Genomic DNA, 24,659 nt, shown 5'->3' on the forward strand with positions numbered 1-24,659 from the left:
GGAACCGTTGGAACCTTCTTCAAGCAAGACAAAAGGCAAGAAAAAGCTAGTTTAAGCTTTTGGCTTTTCGGCAAAAGCATAATCGATTAGTGTTTGGAGTTGCTGCTAGTAGACACGATTCATAGTGCTAATTGAGAGCTTAGAAATAGCTTAAACCCCTATCTTAAGTTTCGAGTGTAAGCTTTCTATTTCTCTTGTTTTATTTTTGGTAAATTATGTGATTATGAAAATATTTATGGATTGATTATTATGATGCAATATTGTGATATGAGACATGTGCGATTACTATTGTGAATTGTATTGTATTGTGGGCATATTAAATATGTCAAATAATAGTGATGATGTTCTGTTAGCAATATAAATATGTAGTGAAAGTGTGTAAAAATCAGTAAGTACGTATGTGTTGAATTATGGAATGTGATTCTAATGTAACAAGTTATGTATATGATAAACTGATTTTAATGCACTCATATGTAGTTGGCTACATACTGGCTCAATGAGCATTATTGTGGTACTTTGAGTATAATTAAATGTGAATTCGATAAGCATGTATTTTGTACAAGTTTGTGATGTGAATTGATGAATATGAATAGAGATGATGTGCATTAAATAAGTAATTAAAATCGTGTAATTGTGGATATTTAAGCCTTGTGATTCTTAAGACCATTGGATATAGTTGGCATGTCATATGATTGTAAGTACTCACCTATATGAACATGTTATTTGGGTGTTAAGGCCCTGGGACATGTTGGAGAGATTAGGGAATGTGAGCTAAGCTCCATTCAACGGGACATGTTTGGTGTGTTGGAGAGTGCTAGCTTTACGATTAACTTTTGGGACATGTTTGACTCTACAAGTCTATGTGGTGTGTTAGATATCCGTGTATCCAATGAGTGGTGATAATGCCCACTTTTATGTTTCATAGCTCAAGTGCCAAATTATCATTTAAATGCGATCTTATATGTTGTAATAATACGATGTGAGATGGATGCAAAAATATATGAATAATATGCTAAATGAGTCAATTTAAGTTTCATGAAAATGTTAGTATGTTCTTATAGTAAATTGTGTATGTAATTGTGGTTTAGATCGTTTCCATTTAATTTGTGAATGCATGTGAATATATCAACTAGACTTGTGGGTTATTAAAGCACATATACATTGTTTAGTCTTGATGAATTATTCTTAAATGAATTATATATAAGCGAGTTCAATGTAATTGCATATAGGAGTATATGTTAGTTTTATGACTTAATGAAACGTGAATATGTTATTTTGACTTGATTAGAATATGGTTGTAAACGTGTCGTAGTATGCTCTTATTTAACCTTTGATATTATATGTACATTGTGGTTATTCTGAGCACTCACTGAGCTGGTTAAGCTCACCCACTCCTTTTAAACCATTGCAAATTAGTTGTGTGCTGGTGTGGTTCCGAAGGGTGATTCCAAACAAGTCCATTTCCATGATTTCGTAGGTGTTATTGTTATTTATTGAATAAGGCAATGTGGTAGACTTTTATTGATATTTGTCATGATGTTTTGGATGCTTCCATAGATTATTTGTTCCTAAGTTTATGAGAATCGTATTACGTTGATTATTGCTCGGACTTACTTTCGATGTTTAAAACTATTACTATAGTTGTTTTGATATTTTTTTATGATGATATGATAACATGATGAATTGGTACAAGTTGGAATGACTTATATGCTTAGAAATGTGATATTTTTCTGGTCTGAAGCAGAGGTATCGATATTCGTGTTGTAAAAACAATACCTCTATGATTTTGAAATGTGCAGGAAGTTAGAATCGTAAATTGGTATCGATACCCTATCACGAGTATCGATACTCAGGGTAATTTTATCAATACTTTTTCAATTGTACCAATATTCTTATGTTTTGATTTTATACAAGAAACAGAATGCAAGTTTGGTACCGATTTTCTAGGTGGTATCGATACCATTTAAAGAAAATATCAATACTCATGTTCTAGTATCGATACCTATGTGATTGGCTTGAAAATTTTGCTTAGTGATCCTAATGCATGTTCAATTATTATTATAAGTTTATTTGAAGTATGTTTGACATGTTTTAATGATGATTGATATATGTTTTACTAAAAATTTATAAGATCACCGATAAAGAAGATTATTTCTTAATAATGTGACAATTTACTATGAGTATGACATGAGACAGTGGTGTGGCATCCTGATATACGGGCTTGGCGACCAGGCCGAGTATAGGGTGTTACATTTGACAATGTCATGTGCTAAAGGCTAAAAGATAGGAAAGTCTTAAAGGAATTGAATTAATGAATATGCTAATAATGGATGTGGCATGAGAATATATCATATGGCATAATGTATAAGGGAATTAAGAGTCCATAAGTGAAATTACATGAAATTGTGTTAAGTGAATTTGCTTAAAAAGATGCATATATATAGTTTAATGCTCATCCAAAGTCATATGTTTAAGATCCATAAAGAGAATAATTAATAAATCATTAACATGTAATTTGAGCCTCGTGATTTGATAATTAATTTTAATATGTTAGAAAAGTTAATTATGATAGTAATGAATTCTGAAAAATTTGTGCTAAAGAGGTTCAACACCATTAATGGGATAGGATAAGTAGGTTTATCCTTGTGTATTTACTAAGCTCTTCGAGCTCGTGTGTTAGTTGTTTAAACGCTTAGGTATTGGGTTTTTCGGGAAGTTGTGATTTTGGCTTTGGAGCTTCACGCCATCCTTCAATTGAGGCAGTAATATATGTCTATTAATTGTCATTTGTATAAGAATTTTGGCCAAATTATAATTGTAAATTTTGAATTGTATTTCAAGTCATTTTGATGTTCTATATCAAGCTTATTTCAGTATTTGATTTGAATGCATTCATGATTTGTAGTTTGAACCAAAATGGGTTTAGATTGTGATTTATAATGTTTTGAAGTTTGTTGAAATGTTTTGAGATTGTCCAGGCATGATTACGAGCATTTTTAGGCTACTTGCTACAAAATCACGACATTGTAACTCAAATGGCGAAGTCACAACATTATTTTTCGCAATATCACAATATTCCTCTACAATATCACGACGTTTGAAGGACTGTAACTCAAAGGGTGAAGTCGCGACATTGTCGTTCGTAATTTTGCAACATTCCTCTACAACATCACAATGTCATCCTTCGCAACATTACCAAGAAGAACATGGTGCCACGAGATCAGATGTACAACATCGCAACATGTCACAACATTGTTCCCCCATTGCACCATTTTGATTTGTTTTAGCTTCAATGGCTATTTTTTACTTCAAACACTTCCAATCACCTCAAAATTATTCTAAATCATTTCTAAAGCCCTCAAATTATTTTTAATATAAATTTTTATGATTTTATAAAACTGTTAGAACTCAACTTTAAAAAACTCCGAGATGTTCATTTCATCTATATTTCTATAATATCTCCAGTTCATACCATACGCTAAGCTTAGCGGGTAAGAGATGTTATAATAAGTTTTTACAATAATTGATATCTTACCTTTATTTTTTTAGCACAAACGTTAGTAAGTCTTTTTTTTTTTTTACCACACTAGAATTATAATTAATGATTTGAAAATATAGCAAAGGAGAAAATAAAGATGTTGTAGGGTGATTAAAGTTTGTTGGATGAGAATTTTATACTTAAAATTATTGGGCTGCAAATAATTTTAGTTTTAATTTACTTTATTTTTTAAATTGAACTATATTGCGATTATCAATTTTTAAACATACTATTTTTAGATTCCGTATTCAAATTATGATTGAAATCATGAAATAAATAATACAAATACTAAATTATAAATATAACAATGTAAAATCACAATTATTCATAATGCAAACTAATATAAACATACATATGTCTGCAGTAAAAACATGAAGTACTGAACTCCCTTCAATTTTATTCGTTAGGGCAAGAATAAATAGGTAACAATTCTTAAAGTACAACATGAAGGGCCACGCATTTTTTACCCGTTAAAAAAGGGAAAAACTGAAACCTGTACATGGAATTCTTCCTTGTGCTTACATAGATTCAGAATGATATACTTGGCGGGCTGTTCTCATTTTATAATAATTCCTAACTACCAATTTTTGCAATAATCTGATCTAATTTGGGCATCGAGTTTTTGGTATAAAACAAAAAATAATGAATTTTCCTTGAAAAAGAGAAATCAAAATATTATTGGCACCTGGCATCACCTTTGCTCTAGTCTATGTCCCGGCCATCATAAAGAATCTGGCATGTAATTACGGTTAACTGATCCGGGAAACAGCAGTCAGGTTTGAGTTGCCCTCAGTCCTTGTATATAAATCTAAGTCAAGAAGAGCACGAACAGAATGCTGATCATTGCACCAAACTCACTGCCTGATTGAACGAAGCTCCCACTGACCCTCACCATCAACCAGTCTTAATTCCAAAGCATGGAATGGTATTAGAGCAGGCCGCTGAAAAAGTACAATAACAAATAAATAAATAAAGTGGCAGAAAAATTACAGTCGAAAAGTGCAACAGTTGCTGCTAGCTTTGTTGCCATCAGATAATCATCCCAAGCATCCCTAATATTGTATTATCCACCGAATTAAAGTTCTGGAAATAATTATTTCAATATTTCATTAATCACTACCCGGTGAAACTACTTGCCTGTGATGAGGTAATGACAGTTATACCCAGATCTTTTGCCACTCTGTAAAGTTGTTCCTCAACGTCGACACTTGTGGCACTGCCGTGGGGAAAATTTGCAGGTAAATTAGATAACTAGTTAGCTTTCTAATGAAATAAGGATTATGTACAAAAAACCGGTATGGATTGTTTACGTACTTTGTGCACTCGTCAAGGATACCAAATTTAGGCTTGTGGAAGAATAAACGTGCCTGGTAAAACAGAAAGTTTGATATCAAACAAGAGAACTCTGGTATGAATAGTAAAATATTGTTGCCATAAATGGCTTTAAGGTGCTGTAAATTAGCTGAACTCACCATGCCTAATCTTTGCTGTTCTCCAAGCGAGAGTGTGTCTTCCCAATTAAGATTGGAATCCCAACCACCATCCTCTCTTTGCAAAAGATAATTCAACCGGACATTTTCAAGAATAGTTTTCAATCGAGCATCAAGAATGTTTATGGCATCTGCAGATTTTTTACCAGAAACTTTGCATGTTCACAATCCACAAAATATAAACTAATTCAATACATTTTTTCTGGAGAAATCATTGAAGAAATATGAAAAGTAACTAACACCATAGAGACAAGAAAGGATACCGTGCTTCTTAAACTGTTATGTCATTCTAAATGAAAATGACAGATCAGATACACTATCATGTGAAACCCCTAGACAGATATCTGCACACTTTGAACTTAATTATAGTTCATTTCCCTTGATAACTCTATCCCAAGAGAGAAAAAATGAAAATATCACTTGCCCAAGTTCCAGAAGATTCTATGTTTCTGGTACATGAAAACTTAATCTAATTTTGGCGAACTATATCTTGGGGGGAGAGATACCACAGGAATCTTTGCTGAGCTCCCTGAGAATTGATCTTTTTAACAGAGCACGACAAAAATATGATCCTTACAGTCACCCTAAATAGAGGGGACAAGCACAGTTTCTTGTTGTAACTAATCTTTAATAGACCACATCTAAATGGTACCTATTTTTGTAACATATAACTTGAAAGTCTGCAATGTGTTTTCTCATGAGAAAAAAATTACCATTCCATGATAAAGTAAATAGTAGACTTCAAAATAGAAACTCAAAGGATAAGGAAAACAATAGAAGTTACGCAAGTAGGTTACCTTTTCCATAAAACTTTAATTCCCTCATCTCAGCTTCCTCACGAGAGAGAGGATATATGATTTGATCCCTTAAAGTTCCCAGACATGTATATGGTCGCTGAGGAACATAGAAGATGCCACAACTCGATCCAGCCTCTTCATCAAAATAGTGGATAGGTTTATAAAGTCTTCCAGTCACAATGGGCCAGAGACCTCGAAGTACTCTGAAGAGAGAACTTTTTCCGCTACCATTTGGACCTTAAGAGATTAAAAGCCCATCAGATGTAAATCTTTTATCAAGACAGAAGATAATACTTCCTATACTAACCAGTAACAAGCAGGCTCTTTCCTGGTACAACATTACATGTCAACTGCTTAGCCAACAGTTTCTGTGCTGGAGAAATTATATCCACATTGGCAAAAGAAATGGCATCCTCTGCATAGAGACTAGTGCTCCGAGACTGTGACAACTTGTCGATGTTTAAGTCCCCTGGTTAGATGATGATCTTGTTAGATTAATGTGGAACATTTAGGCAATTAAGTCCTAAAATAAATAAATAAACAGAAGAGTTGGAAAAGAAGTTGATCCTAATCGATAGACATGCAGCAAAGGCAGATCAACAAAACATTTATGATGGCCAAAACAGACCTGCTTCATGCAGAAGCAATACGCCATATGGAAGACTTCCTCACATAATACGTATTATGAGCAACAGTACATCAAATTGAAACACAACCAACATTTCAAATTTCCTGTTCTGATAAGGTACAACAAGTGCATGTATTTTGGTTTTTGTTAAAAATGAACCAAAGATACAATTTACTCAGTGTCACATTGTAAGAAGCTTACATACAGACCTAACGGTTAGACGGAACATACTTCAGTTTAAACCAAATCAATTCAGATAAGAACTTCATTAATCAACTGGTACCTCATCAAAGAGGCAAAATAACTTCTTATTAATTTATGTTGTTATAATTTATGAATTACTTCTTAACCTCTAAACATGTTATATTCATATTATCTTAAGTTTCTTCACACTCAATACCAGCATGCTGGCCAAAGAAAAACAAGCACTCACCACCGACAGATAGAAAAGAAAGCTCATAAAAGAAATGATAGCAACTAAGAGAATAAGACTAGATATTCATGCAATTGTACCAGAAAAAATAATGAAAATACACATAAAAATGAAATGCAGGGTATAAACAACCACTAGAAAAGTGAAAACTAGATGTACCAGACTGTGCAGCTTCGAGAAGCTCTTCAAGCTCAAAAATCCGGTTGATGCTCCCAGATAGCTCCAGGAACTTTTTATGCAATTCCAGGATGTCACCAAAAGCTAAAAAGCTTTGAGACACAACAGATGCCAGGAACCGCAGCGCATGCGCAAGCTCACCTAAAAAATAGTTCAAGTATTTTCAGAGAGAGGCAGGAGAAACCCCAAAGTACAAGAAAAATAAGTCAAATATCTCACCTTGAGTAGAAACTAAGGCTCGGTCCCCCTTGTGTTCCAAGGCATATAATAAGCTCAAACCCCAGGTAACATTATGTGGAAGCTGTTTCGTTACAAAATCATCAAGAATACCAAACAACCATCTCTTCTTCAAAAGTAACAAAGAGTGATCAAGAAGCTCCCTAAATCTTGACTCAACCATCTGCAAATAGAACAAACATAGAATTAGGGATAGGGAAAGGAAATTAGGGGGGAACCATGGAAAAGGGAAAGGCAGAAGACCGTGATTCATGCAAAAATTGCTAAAATTGGCTTTCATGCTTAAAATAAATTTTCAGGTCATGTACTGTCTAGACAAGGCTATAAAACATATATAATATATTAACAAGAGAAGGGAGGGAGGAATCAAACAGTATCCTTCTGAGAGAATTAGTTACACATGGAATCTGCAACAGGCATGTTTCTTACCAAGGATTGTCATTTTAAACGATTCTTGTTGCAAAATTCAAGCCCATAAAAAACCAACAATTGTAGGGGTCAATACAAAAAAGAATTAATTTTATTGGGTTCAGCCTAGGCATATAAAATGTAAACTATGGTTGATTGGTTTAAACATAAGGATGCATTTAAACTTCCAGTTTCTAGCCAATTGTGAGCTTAAATAAACTTTGATTTCAGTCTACTTTTCCGCAAGGAAATTTTGCGTTGGTATCACATAAGTGGATAGAACAGCTGATATTCCAATGCTTCAGACAGAACAATGAATTCAATTATCTTACAGCTTTTTCTCGAGCACCACCTCCAAAGAAAGCAATAGACTCAGCATGAGTGCGCAGTCTTTCATGCATGAACCTAATTAACATAATAGTTAAAGTTATTAGAATGATATACGCAGCAACATTCAGATATTGAACAAATAAAAAACAAGTTCCCAGAGGAGAACATGTATTTGTATCACATCAATCAATACTTTAAAAACTAAACAGGTAATGAACTGCAATAATATGAGAACACCTAAAATTGGAAAGTTTAACCAACGCAAAACTGATCTTAAGACATGATCACATAAAAAAGCTAAAAATAAATAATTAAAATATAAAAATAAGATGGCAGCATATTCTTATCACGATCTTCTGATTAGTCTGTCGCGTCATTTAGGCAAGTTTACTCGAAGCAAATATTCATTCATCTTCAACAATTCCCTTCTTTTTTTTCTTTCCATTCTTCCACGTATCTTTACGATCTAATCTAACTTCTAATAAAGCCCAAATAAAATAACCATCTATGCCACGTATCTTCAATTCCCTTTTTCCCCTCTTCTTTTTCTGAGAGGGGTAGCTATATGATTGCATGCTCTAAAATTAGATTGGATGATGGTATCATTTATTATAAAAGGGTAAAACAAACACTTCGAAACACCAGACAGTATCTGAAAGCAGCCAGGTTTTATTGTTATTCTAGATTTACTTTTTGTTTGTGATTATCGAGCTCAGTTCCTGAGTTTCCTACCCAATAGCAGACCATCTGGATTTGGAAACACCAGTTTATTTAAGTGCTTTAGCATTATACACGTTCATACAAGTATTTCCATATGTGTAAGTACATCTAGCATTCTTAGTATTGAAGCATGGATCATAAACCAAGGTTGAATTACCTAAAGGTTCCCTCAAGTTGTTGTTCTCGACTTGTCAAATCACCAAAATCAGGAGTAACAGTCCTTAGAAAACCCAGACCAAGCAACATATAAGCATACAAAATCGCGACACCCCTTTGTCCAGTTAAAAGCTTCATTCTCCAGGTGAACCTAAAAAATTTTGCATTTGTCAAGAAATTGTCTTAGGAAGAGAGCTAAGGGAGAGGGGAAAGGAGCAAATAATTTCAAAGCCTAGAATCAAGATTAATCAGGAAACAAATAGTTGTACCACAATGGATCAAGATAGTTTACTCACCACAAAATGTCAACAAATGGCTTTACCATTCCAGTAACAAGCCCCGATAAATCAGTAGTTAACTTTTCAAGATCATGAGTTATTCTTTGATCCGCATCAATATTTTTGCTTGACATGTGAAAGACCTACAAGAAGATGCATTTGATGTGAATTTACCAATGCTGAATTCTATGCAATAGTAATGACAAATATGAACACTGTGCGATGCTTGCCCAAGTTCTTTGCCATCATTGTTTCTGAGATGATCAAACTACCTGGTAAAATGCATTATTTCTTAAGTAGTTCTTCAGCAAATGTTGAGTCAATCTGATCCTCCATCCAAGGGCCAGCCTTGCAGTCAAGTGCCTGTAAACCAAGAAGGCATGCTAGATGTGAGATAAAGCTAGGGATGAGAATGAAATTTCTTTGGTGAAATTCATACCACCAAGAATCAAGTATAATCAAAGTCTTCTGAAGCACTAAAAAACAACACAAGTTATAAAAATCTTATTAGAAAAATGGCTGGGGTTTATCCACAAAATTGTCAATGCATGACCTACATTCATTGTCCTCGTATGATCCAGAAACCCACTCAGAAGTTTACCAGAATGGCATAAGTAATGGAAATATAATAAGAATAGATGACAAGCACAGATTATGAACCATGACATTGTTTATCACAAAAAAAAAATAATAATAATATTTAACAGTTAAGGCAAATACAAACCACCAAGTTGGGCAAACAGCCTTCTGCATATAAAATAAGCTACTAAATCTGCATGTACAACACAAAGAACATACCGAAGCACAGAATTAAGTAGTTTCAAAGAGCATTTTTTTTTTCTTTTTTTACAGAGGAGGAAAAGCATACTAATATAAATGGCACAATCCTCTTGATTGATGCTGCAATCTTTCTTCAGGAAAATTTTAGAAGTCAGAACTTACCATGGCTTCATTAACACATTTGGAAGTAGAGCTAGATAAATTTCTTTTCAGAGAATTCTTTCTTCTTCTTCTTCTTTTTTTTTTTTTTTTTTTTAATTGCAGAGAAAGCAATTTCAAGACCTTTTTAAAAAAAAACAGTAGAGCCTTCTTTAGACTTCAAGAACTTATAGACCCTAGAGAGAGGGTTCACATTCATACTATGGTATCAGTTGTCTTTGGGGGTACATTACACTAGCACTAAATGATGATAACACAATATACCCTAGAGTCACTAGGAAGAAATTGTGTATGTATACATATACATATACATATACATATACATATACATATACATATATACCTTTATTGGAGAGAGATAAAATATCACAAAAATTAAAATAAGTAAAATAACAAAATATAGCATTAGAACTGATTCAATCGACAATTTAACTGAGATCTTTCTCTATTTGTATCTCCTTTTTGGTTATTTGATATAGAGGTTAATACATCATAATTAATAGAAAAATTACCTCAAGGAAGGTGCAATGAAAGAAGATGCAGCGCTTTGAAGAACACTTATCCCAATTAATCGGATAAAAGCTGCCTTATCCTGCTCCAAAACATGCTTCACAGTCGTTCCTGAGAATTGATGCATTAAAAATGAAAATAAACAATCTAACAGATTTTAAAATGGATAAAAGGTAAAAATATATATATTTCTAATACCATTTAATGATGCAATCCGATCTGATACCCAAGTTCTCGAGACAACAAGTAAAGCAACTGCAAGCAGTTGAGCCCCTTGTTTGTCAAATAAGGTAGGTACCTGAAACACAAATTTACGGTCATAGATAGAAGAATTAAAAAGTTTTGTAAGTGGATGAAAAAACGATTTACTCATTGCTCACATTAAGTACTCCTTGTACCATGATTACTTGAATTCAAACATTGAAGATAAGTACAATATCATAAAAATTAATGCTCCATATGCTAAACAAATATTTACACAACAATATTTAAGCTACTAGTTGAGAACATTTAGTCAAAGGTAGTCAACTCCATCAATATTAATCCATAATGGAACTTTCAAAATAGACAATATATAACTTCAAGCACTTATTTCTTAGGATTAAAACTCTATGGTACAAGCCAGTTAAATCAAATCTACTACTACTACTACTAAAGAATTATGTACAGGATCTGAAACACTAATGAAAACTCAAATGAGGAAGGAGCAAAGTTATAACAGCTTCCCAAATCTCCTATTTAATGACCTAGCTAAACAAGATAAGCTATGTCTTTTGGGAAATTCATCATACAAGATCCAATAAATTTAGCACTTCACAAAGTCAATGACTGATATGCGAATGAAAAAAGGCTCTTCCAGAACATACCAGTACTTTAAACATGGCGGCAACTCTTAATGGAAGTACTCTTGGATCCCTCTGGAGTTGAGGAACAACAGGTAACTTAACATCATGATTCACAGAGGGAGATGCTGCTATGACCTCTGATACATGTGATTGAGTCTTTGGATTTGAGAATGCAGAATCCTAGAAAATTCAGTCAAAATTTTGTAGTGAGATAATAATAATAATAATAATAATAATAAAGATGCACATACAATATTAAGCATCCAACTTACTATAAGACCACAAAAAACCCAAGGCTTAATAGATATCAGATGCCACTACTTAAAACTCCTCCGACAACTCAGTAAGAGTCTACACGTGGACAGCCTTATTATGGGTAACATGCAAGACAAACAAAAAACACACGAGCTCTAATTTGATGTTAAGCACCCTAACTTAATAGGGGCTACATGTGGACAACCTCACATGGTGACAAGGGGTAACAGGCAGGAAGAATAGAACAAACTGGGCTTTGATACTTAAAGAGATGTGGGGAAACAGAACCTAACACAACAAACACAAAAGAAAACCAAGTTTCAAAATTTCTAAGACCTTTTTAGCTGCTGTGAATGCTCGTTGAACTGCAATTGCATCAGTTTGGCGGTTTGTCTCAGAAACTTCAGTCAATTCAATCCCATTTTCACTTTGTACAGGAGAATCCTCACTACAGGTTTTATAAGAGTTCAATTAAGTCACCAAAAGGAAAAGGTATACATGCAAAAACCACAAATTTATATTTGGTACCTTTTATAATGAACTGTCCAGCCTCCTTCTCCATTCAAAGACAAAACCACATCATGAAATGCAACTAGTGCTGGACGATGTGATATGGTTATACATGATGTACCCATAGCTCTAACTTTAGCACAAAACCGCTCCTCCATATCAGTTGTCACAGCACTAGTGCACTCATCAAGAATTGCAAATTTAGGCTTATGGTAGAACAGTCTAGCCATCCCCAATCTCTGTTGCTCCCCAAGAGAGAGTTCATCACCCCAGTTAACCTCTTTATCGGGTTGGTAGCGATTTAATAGGTATTCAAGGTCAACCTGAATGGACAACGAATATAAGAATTATATTGAAAACTCGGAAGAAATAGAATGCGTCAATACAATTTCAAGAATGAGAAAATATGGAAAATATTATGAGATGAAACTCGTACATTTTTCAGTAGCTCTACCATTCCATCGTGTGTAAGAGGTTCAACCTCCTGATCTGCCGTAAGAGGATAAATTAACTGGTCGCGAAGGGTTCCAACAGCTGTGTATGGTCTTTGTGGCACGTAAAATATTTCCTTATTAAGATCAGAACCAACCCCAGGTTTCACAATATGGCCAGATACCAATGGCCAAAGACCACCTAAAACCCGGAAAAGGGAACTCTTTCCACTGCCATTTGGACCTTCAGCAAAGAAAAAACAAAAATTTACAATCACCTAAAATTCACACTTTTCTTTCAAGGAGGATTAAGCATTGCCTTTCCAAAATTTTCTAATCAAAGATTTTTTAAACACCACAGGACAGATTAGAATATTGAAACACGAACATAAAAGAAGGGCAGCAGATAAAAATAAATATAGAAACATGAACCCACACATGCAAAACACATACACGGGCAAAAAGAACAACCAAGACTTTTCACTATTCAGTGAAAAAGCACAGGTTTAAGGGTATTAATACTTTTCAAAAAATAGAAGCATGTCTAAGGGATTGATGAGTAAGTGAGAGAGGGGCTTCATTCCTTACCTTCAACTCATCCTTGTTCCAGCACTAAAGCATAAATCCAAGCCTACACCTATCTCAAGTACTCTTATTCAGTTTTTCTTATCTTTTTAATATCTCAGAGAAAACATGGTTTTGAAGTTTTAACAGAGTAATATCAAATTAAGCAAAATTATAAATATCTGCAAAAAGGTGAACCCTTTTTTGCTTTTATTTAAATGCTAAAGCATTTTTACTTACTCTCATATAAAACTACTTATCTACTTAAATTTATGCTACAAAGTAATATTGTTGTTAAAATAGAACTGTTACCAGATATTTAATTAAGCCACACTCTTTGGTAAGTATATCATAACAAGAATTAAACTCCATGAACAAATATCCATGCAGCCATCCAAAACTTGCTATAAATCATCACATACAAAACCTAAAACTTGTTTATGGTAACTAATTCCAGTAAAAGCTCATTAACTTCCTAGACAATAATAGAGATGATTGAAGAAAGCAAAATAGAAGAATGTCTAGAAGATGAGGAGATTGCAACATAGAGCATATTACTGGTAAATACGTAAATTACAATTTTCAAGGGGAAAACAACCTGTAATCAAAAGATTAGATCCCGATTCAACCCTCAGAGAGAGATCCTTCACCAAAACATTCCCAGATGGAGTAACAACCTGGATAACATTTCAACTATTAGACCAAAAAATCTGGTAAAGGAATACTAAGAATCATAAATCGTTCAATATCAACTCAAATACCTTTACATTGGAAAACTCAACATAATTAGCTTCAGTTAAGTAATTCCTACTTGCTGCTCTTTGAAAGGACGGTTTTTTATCAACAGCACTTAGCTCTCTTGATATGAGCATTAACTCATGAATGCGATCAGCATAACCACTGGAAGATATTAACAGAAATGGCAGTAAGAATAAAACTTAAGTTATTAGAGGAACCAGACATCTGTGTCTCAGTAACATTCCTTCTAGTAATAATTAACAACCATACTGAATGTGCATTAATCATGGATTTTAAGTATGTGTATGGTAAGATTTCAGGGGTTGGTTATAATGTGTTTAATGTTTTCTCTCTGCCTCACTCAAATCCTCTCTTGTTACAAACTTATAAGCGACAAAAATAACAGAATATGCAACATATATCGGAGGTTGCTTAGAAAGTGCTTAGTGTTCCTCCATATGTTGTTCTTCTTCTAAATGTTATATCTCTTAACACCTCTTGAAAGCCAGAAATCAACAGAGGAATACCTGAGGCGATTTAGCCGTCTTGAACTTATAGAAAGGGTTCCTAGGGCCTGAAATAGTGAAATTACAACGCTGGTATGATATCTTAGATTGCTTAACATCTCTGCCCGTCCCAATGTTGAAGTGTCCGGTCTAAGATTTCCAGCAAAGAAAGGCTCAATAATCAACACGACAGCAACAGTGGCACCAAGGTATTTCAATAAGAAGTCTTGAATCATGCCAAACCACCAATGGTCATGAAGTACGACCCTCAAGTGCCTAACAAGATTCTTAAACTTCTGCTGGATGTGAGATTCTTCTCTACTTTCTCCACCATAAAATGCAATACTTTCTGCATGGGTCCTTAACCTCGAATGGAGCTGTCTGTATTCTCCTTCCAACTGTTGTTCTTTGGACATTAGTTTTCCAAAAGCTGGAGAGAAATTTCTTATTGCAGCTCCTGCTCCCAAAACATAAGCCTGCAAAACAATACCACTTGCTAATGTGACCAGTGACCACTAATAACTTCATTACCAGAGCAATTGCCAGAAATTTATCTAAGCCTGCAACAGATACAAATGATAGGACAAAGAATTACCAATATCCAGAAAATGTATTTTGGGCTAGCATAAGAACAAAGACGCCAAGTATAAAGCAGACCATCAGTAACTGCTGTCAAATCATCTTGTACAAGCTCACTCAACTCCGAACAGAATCTTGGTACATCACTTGCAATCCGTTGTTCAGGATTCCTAATCCGTCCATCAACGTGTGATATTTTGTAATATGCCATATTCTGAAATTACATATTTTACCGATAAACAATAGAGAAAACATAGTAAAATAAAATTACTAAAAAGAAAAGTAGAATGCATGTAAATCAGAGAGGTAAGTGTTTCTTATATATAACAAACAACATAAAGCTGTCATCCTCAGTTATGGAGGATGGAGGTTAAATTTTCCATGTACTAGTCTACAATCCTGCATTTCATTGCATGCTTTAACTTTTCAAAGACTGTTAAAGGATACTTAATGAATCCATACATAAGAAAAATATATTGAGTTCAATACTTTACCTTAATGTATAACATAAAACAGAAAAAAGGTTATTAACATAAAAACTTAACCGGTGTTTAACTAGTAGGGATTAAAATTCGTACATCAATAAATTATTTAAAAAAATACAAATTAAGGATCATAACAAAGGTAAACGATAATTAATTAAAAATAGCAAGCTTTCAAAACTTTCACAAATTCGATCAATTATTAGACTTCTACATATACTAAGGCCTATTAAAATTATAGGATAAAACAATTACAAAGAAACAATATCTGTAATTATATAATCTTATATAGTTACAATTCTTTTTTAACTTGTATTTTCATCTATTAAAATAATCAAAATACAATTTTGAACCTTTTTTTTTTTTTGAATATGCATGTAAAGAATCAAGAAAAATAAAGTAAAAGAATGACCGAAATTAGGCTAAACCCAAGTCAAACAGATTCAAAATTGCGATATTTTGATTAATCTGAATCCAAATATCAACTTGGCCATATTAAAAAAAAAAGAAAGAAAACCATTGTGTGACACAACACAAACTTGAAAAAGTATGTGAATAATGCCAATCTAAAGATAATTTCAATTTATTGTAATAAGATATTATTATTTATTTATTTATTTCTCTTTTTTTTTCTTTGCCTCTTCCAGTCTTTCTTTCCTTCTTTTTTTCTTTTCCTTGCTTCCCCTAACTCCTTTCTCTTTCTCTTTTTTCCTTTCTTCTCTCTTCGAAAAAGGGAAAAAAATGATGAAGAAAGACAATTATCTTTCACATTGTTGGCAATAAACTTAATAGATAGTATATAGATATATTAGACAGATAAGTCTCATCGCTATTGAAAGGGAGGGAAAAATTCATTGGGAGGAAAGCATAAATGACAAGATCTCTGGATTGTAAAACAAAATCCTCAGAATTTTCACCAATCATAGAAAATTTACTCAGTGCTATAACCCTTCAAATGCCTGCCGTATTACAACACCATGAGTAGGATTTTTTTCCACAATAAAGAAAATTGTATGTAGTTCTGAGAACATATCTTTAAGGTACAATAAATAACGCTTTGTTTTAAGATATAATAAAAAATTAAAAAATAGAATTAAAAAAAAGGAAAATAGATATTCACATATAAAGATTATTAGACAACTAAACATAAAACATGAATGCCACCTGCCACTGATAAAGATGTGCAAAGAAGACACTCTCACTTATGCAGGAAGAAATGAACAACAAAGTATGAATCATGAACTGATTTATCCAGATTAAAAAGTGCAACATAACAAAAGAGAAAAACAAATCAGCTATATACAGATTACTACATCATCAAAGGCAAAAAACTACCTCAAAGTAATGTGTATGGATGAGCTTTGTCAGAATTTTCCTGAAACTCAGACTTAGGGTACCAGTTATGTACTTCGAAGTAGAATGAAAGGTTGACAGAAGAAAACACAGCAAAATGTTTTCAGATATTAGCAGGAAAAATGATGGTACACGCTGAAGGAAAGCAGCACGGAATAGAAACCCCTGAACTTTTGCTAACCTATTGGTCAAAGCGGTTCTCAGGACCTGCAAAAAAGGTATAGAGTAGATGCTTTACATAAAAAGAACACAAAACCCTTAAAGTCCAAGTTAGAAAAGTCACTTATGTCGCATCCCTTTGAAGGAAAATAAATTTCCATTAAACTTTTTAAAGGTTTTCCGTACCAACTGCTATATCTGATACATTTCACAAGGGAATGCAAGCTAAAATCATAGGTCTACAAGTATATCTTCACACAGATGCATGCATAACAAAAGCAGATAGAAAAAGTGCCTTAGTTTCCAAATCCTTCTCATATTACTATATGATCAAATACCCTAAATAATTGTTAAAAATAAAATACAATAACTGAAGAGAGCAGTCAAGCAACTAGGCTGTGGTAACTTATTTTAGTTTTTTGTACTTTCCTGTTCTAGATAATAATAATAAAAATACCCTAAAGTATATCTGATACAGAATGTTTTGGCTTGGTACTGAGGTAACAAATTGCCATTGTCTAGCATAAATATGGATTTGTACCAGTGCCTCATTTAATCTGCCACTTAAACCAGATCAAACAGCATCTCTACACCAAAATTTCAACTTTGTGAAAAAGCTAAATGCCCACTCTTAAGGAGCTAAAAACAAATAAAATCTCCAACTTTCCTGTCTGGTCTATTTTCTCAACAACAATTGCAATTTCAATGAAAAAGATTGTGGTGCCACAAATAAAATATGAAGAACAATAGGAACTTAGAATGCAAGCACAATATTGAACCAGCATGTTGTCAATACACAAAAAGGAAGGCTTACCACTATGCCCACCAAAGCCAAAAGATCTCGCGCGCCAGTTTGGCCCATCTTAGACAGAAGAATTGCTGTTAAAACCTGAAGGGACTTTAATCCACCTCTCTTTCGTGTAGTTCCCTTTACATTATTATTCCTTTTAAGAACCTCATCTGAATTTTCTCTATCATCTTGCACCCCATTGGAATGACCATAAGAATAGGGCTTCTTACTACTAAACCGCGATTGCAGATAGGCAGCAGTGCCACCAGCAACCACGATACCAGAAGCAAGCAGTACTGCTTTCCTGTAAAACCATAAAAGTAGTAAAATTAAAGACAGACACCAGGGAAGGAGAGAAGACAAATGTTGTGTCTTGCAACTTTCATGGCATGGTCATCTGACAGAGCTCCACCAGGAAGGTGGTGTGAGGAATAATATCATGCCACATAACATATTGACCTCGAAATGATGGTAAACCGAAGGATAAAAACTGCAGTTATAGTGAAGAAATACTAAAGCTCCAGATCAAAGATGTTCAATTAAAAGTTAAAATCAAGCATTTCACCCTTTAGAAAAAAGAAATCCTATCTTTGATACTATCTTTTAGTACATCTATAGTAAGACATATAGGGCCTAGCTTAAAATCACAAGTGCCCTACTAAACAGTGGTATTTCTCCTACATTTTCACAACAGAATATTCCTAAGTCATACTTACTCTGCTACCTATATTAAACATTTTCCAGCTTCCCTCCTTTTGTGTGTGTGTGTATAACTCAGGAAAATCATTCCAGGTAGTTAACCTATTTAAGAACCTTCAAGATTACTTATAAAGTTTATTGCTTTTTGGCTAAGGCAATTGAGGCATAAACCCCCAGTGATAAATAAGATGTGAGATTAGATCCTAGGCCTACAGCAAATCACTTCCTCTTAAAGAGGGAAAGGTAACCACAAGGCGGAAACTCCAAGGTTATTTATGGTCAACCTGATCAAAAATGCATCACTCAAGGCCAATTCTTATATGGATACATTCACCCCATCAACAATGAGTATCTCAATCTCTTTCACTGCTTATCTGAAATAAAAATAAAATGCATTGTGCTTTTCCTTGTCTACATTATTCACCCTCTGAAAGAAGTCTAGAAAATTTTTAATAATCATCAAAGGAACAACTTTCAAGAATTTTCTAATTGATAAAATGACGTCTGGATACAATAATTGTTTCCAAAATGCACTAGATGCACGCATTCAGATGGTCGAAAACAAGCATGGTTTTCATGAATTAAACCTACAATGCAAGAAAACCCCTAGAAAATTTTAATAAATAATCAAAGGCATGTCTTGATACAAATTGTTCCCAAGATGCACTATATACATGCAAACAGAGTCGAAAACATGCAAGGGTCTTCAAGAACTAAACCTAGAATGCAGGAAAATCCCCACAAAATTATCATGTGGTGTATTATTCTTCTAACATTTTATAGTTTCTAACAAGTGTAGAGCATGGTCCGTTTTATCCATAGGGTCACCACCAGTATATGTTGCTCATCAGCAACACCAAACAAATAAAAAATCGTAAGAGACATTTTTCTCTATTACTCAAATTCATCAAGAAGAAGATACGAGGACAAAGTAAGGAGAATGGCGAGACGACATCATACTTGCTCTAGCAGACATTTAAATTATCGGTGTTATCATTATCAAACTATCAGAAAAGCAAAAACTCTTATAATTTATACAAATAAATTGAATCAACTAAGATATAGAAGTGTCAAACTAATAATTTAAATTTAGTATCACCAATATAATACATCAATACCTCCTAGAGGCCAAAAGATTTCGTCCACGATCAGTTAACTGCAACAGTTGAAGAGAAGGCATTGTTGAAGGTGGACCTCTGCACAGTAGCAAAGTTAAATACCAAACAAGGAGGAAAGAATACTAATTACTTTCTAAGCATAAATGAAGAACCTTCACAAGAAATTCACACAGAGATACCTATTTTTGTATAACATGATATGCATACCCCTATTAAATGATTTGTTATACATAACAGTAGGATACAAAGAAACAAGAGGAGTTGATATAAATCCTAGAAGTAAATTTTCAAAGTAGAGAAATTTTGTTATCAATTCTCTAAAATATCCCAAAATCTTCCCACCCTGCCACCATAGAAAAAAACTCCCAGAATTTTATGGCCAATGCTCAAACACTTGGAACCAAATAAACAGGGTAGTTGCTATATCCTCTGAAATGCAATCGATGGCAAAAGATAATGCTTTGCATGAGGAATGACCATTGTAACAAATTCACATTATAAGGACATAAGATGGTTCCCCAAAGTCTGATCTTGCTGTTTAACAAGATAAACCATATGTATAGAAAACAGGAAAAAAGTTTCTTACTATTGTCTTGAGTTGAGCTCTCGCGATTCCAGTTCAAAAGCCGATAGTGTTAACCATGCTCCATACAAGTCAACGTTGGCAAGAGAACATATGCCAATTTTTCTTAATATGAGAGCTTCTAAGCAGTAAATATTCTGGTATTTGCTTCTTATCAAATGAATTCTCAACAAATATCAGGATAATGCATCTGTGAGGTAAATCAGCTAAGCACCATCAGCATGCCAAAATGTATAATGGAGTATTTTGTATAACTACTAGGAAAAACCGCAAAGAAGGCAGCAACGTGCATATAAAAATCATATACCAAGAACGCTGATGGAAGGCAGTAATATGTTCATTGCAGAGATAAGAGAACATGGAAGCGCATATATTGACAAATTAAATATTGAGACATTCTCAGGAGCTATATTTATTTAATCTGGATCTATCATTAACAAGCGATTAGAAATTGAAATGAACAAAATGCTGAAAAAAGCTACTCAAAGTGATAAACCAAAGATGTGCAGCTGAAGTGTGGTGCAAATGTAGAATGCTTATACAAGTTGACACAGGCAAATTGAGTGTTTAGAATAAAATGATTGAAAGGAGTATTCTCTTTTAGTTTCATTATTTGAGAAATGATTACCTTTTCCAAGTATGCCCAGATCAAAGATTCCTTTTCTAAAGATTTTATTTTGAACTTTATTAATTGCAAACTCCACCGTTTGAATACACAAATAATATACGTTTGACAAATGTGCAACAATCGATTCTAAGCAACCCCCCCCTCTTTCCTTCTTAACAAGTAAAACAAATACATTATACAATCCCTTTCATTAAATGAGGTGATAAATTAATTTTTGTGCTTCACACTCAACTTGCTACCTACTTCAAGTTCTAACACCTGGTTGCCACACTTCGGGGGCATCCAAGCCTCTGCTACAAACCAGACAAACTGGTCTCAAATACCAATATCACATAAAAAATTACCATTCCTTACAACAAAAATAGCCATAAGAAAAGTCAGAATCGCAGAGAACATTAGGCAAATCAATGTTGTTCAATTTAACAATAATAGTAACTATACTATATCCAATCTATGCATGTTAGTCCTCGACAGAGCTATTTTTCATACTTCCTTTCCTCTATCACACTCTTAGTTCAAACCTCCGAAAATCATCAAAGAAAAGCTTCTTACTACCGGATTAAATTTTAAAAACTTCTTCAACACTCGACTTCAATTCAATTTTCGGTGCTCCAAACAACAGAACAAAATAAACAAAGCAGCCTTTTCCTTATTTCTCAAATAATTTCGTTTTTTAAAAGAAAGAGTTATTAAATCGAAGCATCAACACTTACCTTGAACTAATCAAAGCCGTAAATTTCAAAAAATAAAAGATGAAAAATTAAGCTAAAAGCATAAGCATCTAACCTGGAGTGTAGCTTTTCAACATATCTAAGCAGCAGCAGCAGACAGACATCACATCAGAGACAATAAAATGCGACCTCTCTCTCTTCCCCTTTCGTTATTCTGTGGAACAGAAATTTACAACGATTTTTATTCTTTAGATATTGATAACAGAAATAGCCAGACCTTCAAAGTTCAAACGCTGAACCCAAAATTCAACCCTAGATTTTTTTTTCTTTTTTCTTTTTTGGTGGGGTTGCCGATTCGAAGACTAAACCAGATTAACAAAACTCCCAAGGAAAGAGGGGAGAGAAAACATATATGTTCGTTTCTAATGGAGAAGAGAAAACTGACATATGATTAAATTACATTAATGAGCTCTTCCTGGAGCTTAATTATGTGGATTTACTTATATTTTTTTAGTTATTATAAAATATAAAAAGATATGTATGCATAATAAAATTTTAGGTGAAAGTACTTAAAAAGAGATTCTTGTATTATATGACGGTATTAAATTAATTTTTTATTAAATAAATTAATTTAATTTATGTACTACTAAAAAGAAATAACCTCGTTACACAAAAAAAAATAAAGTATATGGATTGTAAATAAAATCTTTTATTTGGAACTAAAATATAATTGAAATTTTTTAATTTTCAAGATTTTTTTATACAACAAATGTTAACCCTATTGTAATTTAAACTAATTTGATTTGATTATTTTTAATAGGGACTAAATTATTCTTTTAATAATAGAGATACTAATTTGATATGATCTCTATAGGTCATTTGGCCCGATCGGACTGACCCATTGCTTAAAGAGATTGTAGGCCTATCTACAAGCTTGACACATATGGAAACATAATCTTCGAGGGTATGCAATCGTAAATATGACATGTAATCTTAGAATATATGATTTTGTAATCTTAGAGATTTGATTTGTAGATACCTTTTTATCTTAGCTGTTGATGTACTTGATCTGTACCGTTGGATTTGGGGAGGCTCAACTATAAATAAGGACCTCTCCCCTCATTGTAAATCACTTGAGTTTTGAATAGCAATAAGAATTCTTGAGATTACTCACTCAAACTTCTCTCTCTCTCTCTCTCTCTTGTGTTCTTGATATTTTGTGGTTTGTTCTTATTTCGTTCTTCGTTCATCTTTGTTTGGCTTTGAGTTGCTTTCGTTTGTGTTGGTTTTGAAGATGAATTCTATTGAATCCTTATATTGTGGGAGCTAGGCTGACTTAGGCGTCTGTAGAAGCAAGAAACTACCTAAGGCCGAACGGATTGTGAGGCAAAAATTCTAAGTCCGTGACAGTTGGTATATCAAGTATTTAACCTAAGGCCATGTTTGGTTTAATGTAATGGCATAGCCATTACAACCCTATTCCGTGAGCCCACCCTAAACACCTATTTGGTTCAATGGAATACCCTATTACGGGCCTATGCAATAAAATTGTCTAATTTCTATTCTGTTTCCTCACCACCGATTACTGATTCGGTGTTTAAAGAGACCATCACCACAAAAACTCTCCCCACTTTGCCCTCTCCCACTTTCTCACCTGAAAAAAGTGAATGGACAATCACCTTCATCGTAGCGTCAAGTAAAACATTTTCTCCCTCCGTTCCTTCTATATTTCTCTCTTCCAATTTTTCTACCCTCTTTTTCTGCTTTCTTTTTCTTTCTCTGAGTTTTTCTTTTCCTCTCTTCCATTTGTTGTAATGGTAAGTTTTCATTACTTTCTTTTTTTTGGCCGAGGGGGTTAAAAACATGTTTTTAAACTTTAAATTTTGGTTTAGTGGATTTTGCCCAATGATGGAAAACTCATTGAATGGAGCAGTTCGACTGATTTTTGTTTTAAAGCATTTACTATCATCATCTATTGTTCAATTCCTTTTCCTCTTCCTCTTCCTCTCCTTCTGTTTCTCTATCCTTTCTGGTTCCTGTCGATAACTCTTTCCTCTTTCCCTGTTCTCTTTATCTATTCTTTCTATCTATAATTCTATTTATCTTTTTATTGACACAGATGATGGTTGATAAATTTTCTTAATGAAAACCAGTTTGTCAATACTATGAATGACCAGATATAGCTATGAGATATGAGGGCTTTGTTGAACATTTTGATTGTAGGATTATCATTCTGTTTTTTTTTTCTCATGTGATTTACATCTTGATTATACTCATGCGTACCCTTAGCTGAATGCATTATTATTAGTGGTTTTCTACAATGGGATTGTATTTTTGGCTATTAATTGGCCCTTAGTAACTTCAGTACAGTATAGAATTGTAATGCTATCGAATAGTTGTATGATCTCATTGGATATGTTGTATGAGTCTTTAGTTTCATTAATCTTATGAACTATGTCAATCTCACTGGCAATGTCATACTTGAAATTAGTCTTTTGTTGCTAGATGAAGCTTCATTTCCTTCTTGATGCTCTTATTGCGTCTATTTCATCAATTATTGTATCCGTTTCTTCTTTAGTTGCTAATTTGAAACCATTAAACATTCAATTGTCTGAGAAAATATTGTGAACCCTTTTTCTGGTTTAATCCCAACTGGTATTTGTAAGTATGTTACCTTCCTAGTGATTCACTATAGTTCTAGTCAATATTTCACTGCTTTTGATACCATCTGTGTGACATATGCTTAATAAATTTCAAAGGTTTTGGCATGTGCCCAATGGCGAGAAGAAGCTGATACATTGGGTAGTTCTTTTGCTACTTAGTCTTGTTGTTGTTTACCTTTTTCACCAAGCTCTGAAATAATTGATTGAAATAAAAGTCATGAGAATCACTATTGTTGAATTATGTTACTAAAGTTATATTTCTTTTTTTGAAATATATCTTCATTTATTGTTGTTATAGGACTTTTAGGGTATCTAAAGCTTGATTAGAGCCTTGGTGACCATTGTACCTTTTGCTGAGTATTTTTTTTGTCTTGGTTTTGGTTTTAATGCCCTTTGGCTTGCTTAGAAACTCCGTTTGGTGTCTGCTAACTTAAACTTACTATC

General features: G+C 33.5%; 1 protein-coding gene across 1 annotated transcript; it reads right to left on the reverse strand.

Annotated features, from left to right (window-relative positions):
• Positions 1–3,915: 3,915 nt before the first annotated feature.
• On the reverse strand, positions 3,916–22,037 carry LOC107913671 (ABC transporter D family member 1). Its single transcript, XM_016842324.2, has 27 exons — positions 21,668–22,037; positions 20,257–20,443; positions 19,671–19,748; positions 17,878–18,157; positions 16,887–17,111; positions 15,086–15,283; positions 14,512–14,966; positions 14,008–14,146; positions 13,845–13,923; positions 12,688–12,926; positions 12,270–12,574; positions 12,078–12,189; positions 11,508–11,666; positions 10,840–10,939; positions 10,644–10,752; positions 9,465–9,555; positions 9,211–9,335; positions 8,916–9,065; positions 8,041–8,113; positions 7,283–7,463; positions 7,046–7,204; positions 6,133–6,294; positions 5,826–6,062; positions 5,011–5,159; positions 4,853–4,905; positions 4,676–4,754; positions 3,916–4,479 (listed from the first exon to the last, which is right to left on the reverse strand). The coding sequence occupies exons 3-27, from the start codon at positions 19,730–19,732 to the stop codon at positions 4,393–4,395; spliced, it is 4,008 nt and encodes a 1,335-aa protein (XP_016697813.1). The 5' UTR covers positions 19,733–19,748; positions 20,257–20,443; positions 21,668–22,037; the 3' UTR covers positions 3,916–4,392.
• Between the last annotated feature and the right edge of the window lie 2,622 nt (positions 22,038–24,659).

Source organism: Gossypium hirsutum, chromosome D11, assembly GCF_007990345.1.
Source record: "Gossypium hirsutum isolate 1008001.06 chromosome D11, Gossypium_hirsutum_v2.1, whole genome shotgun sequence".
In the NCBI taxonomy this organism is placed as follows: domain Eukaryota; kingdom Viridiplantae; phylum Streptophyta; class Magnoliopsida; order Malvales; family Malvaceae; genus Gossypium; species Gossypium hirsutum.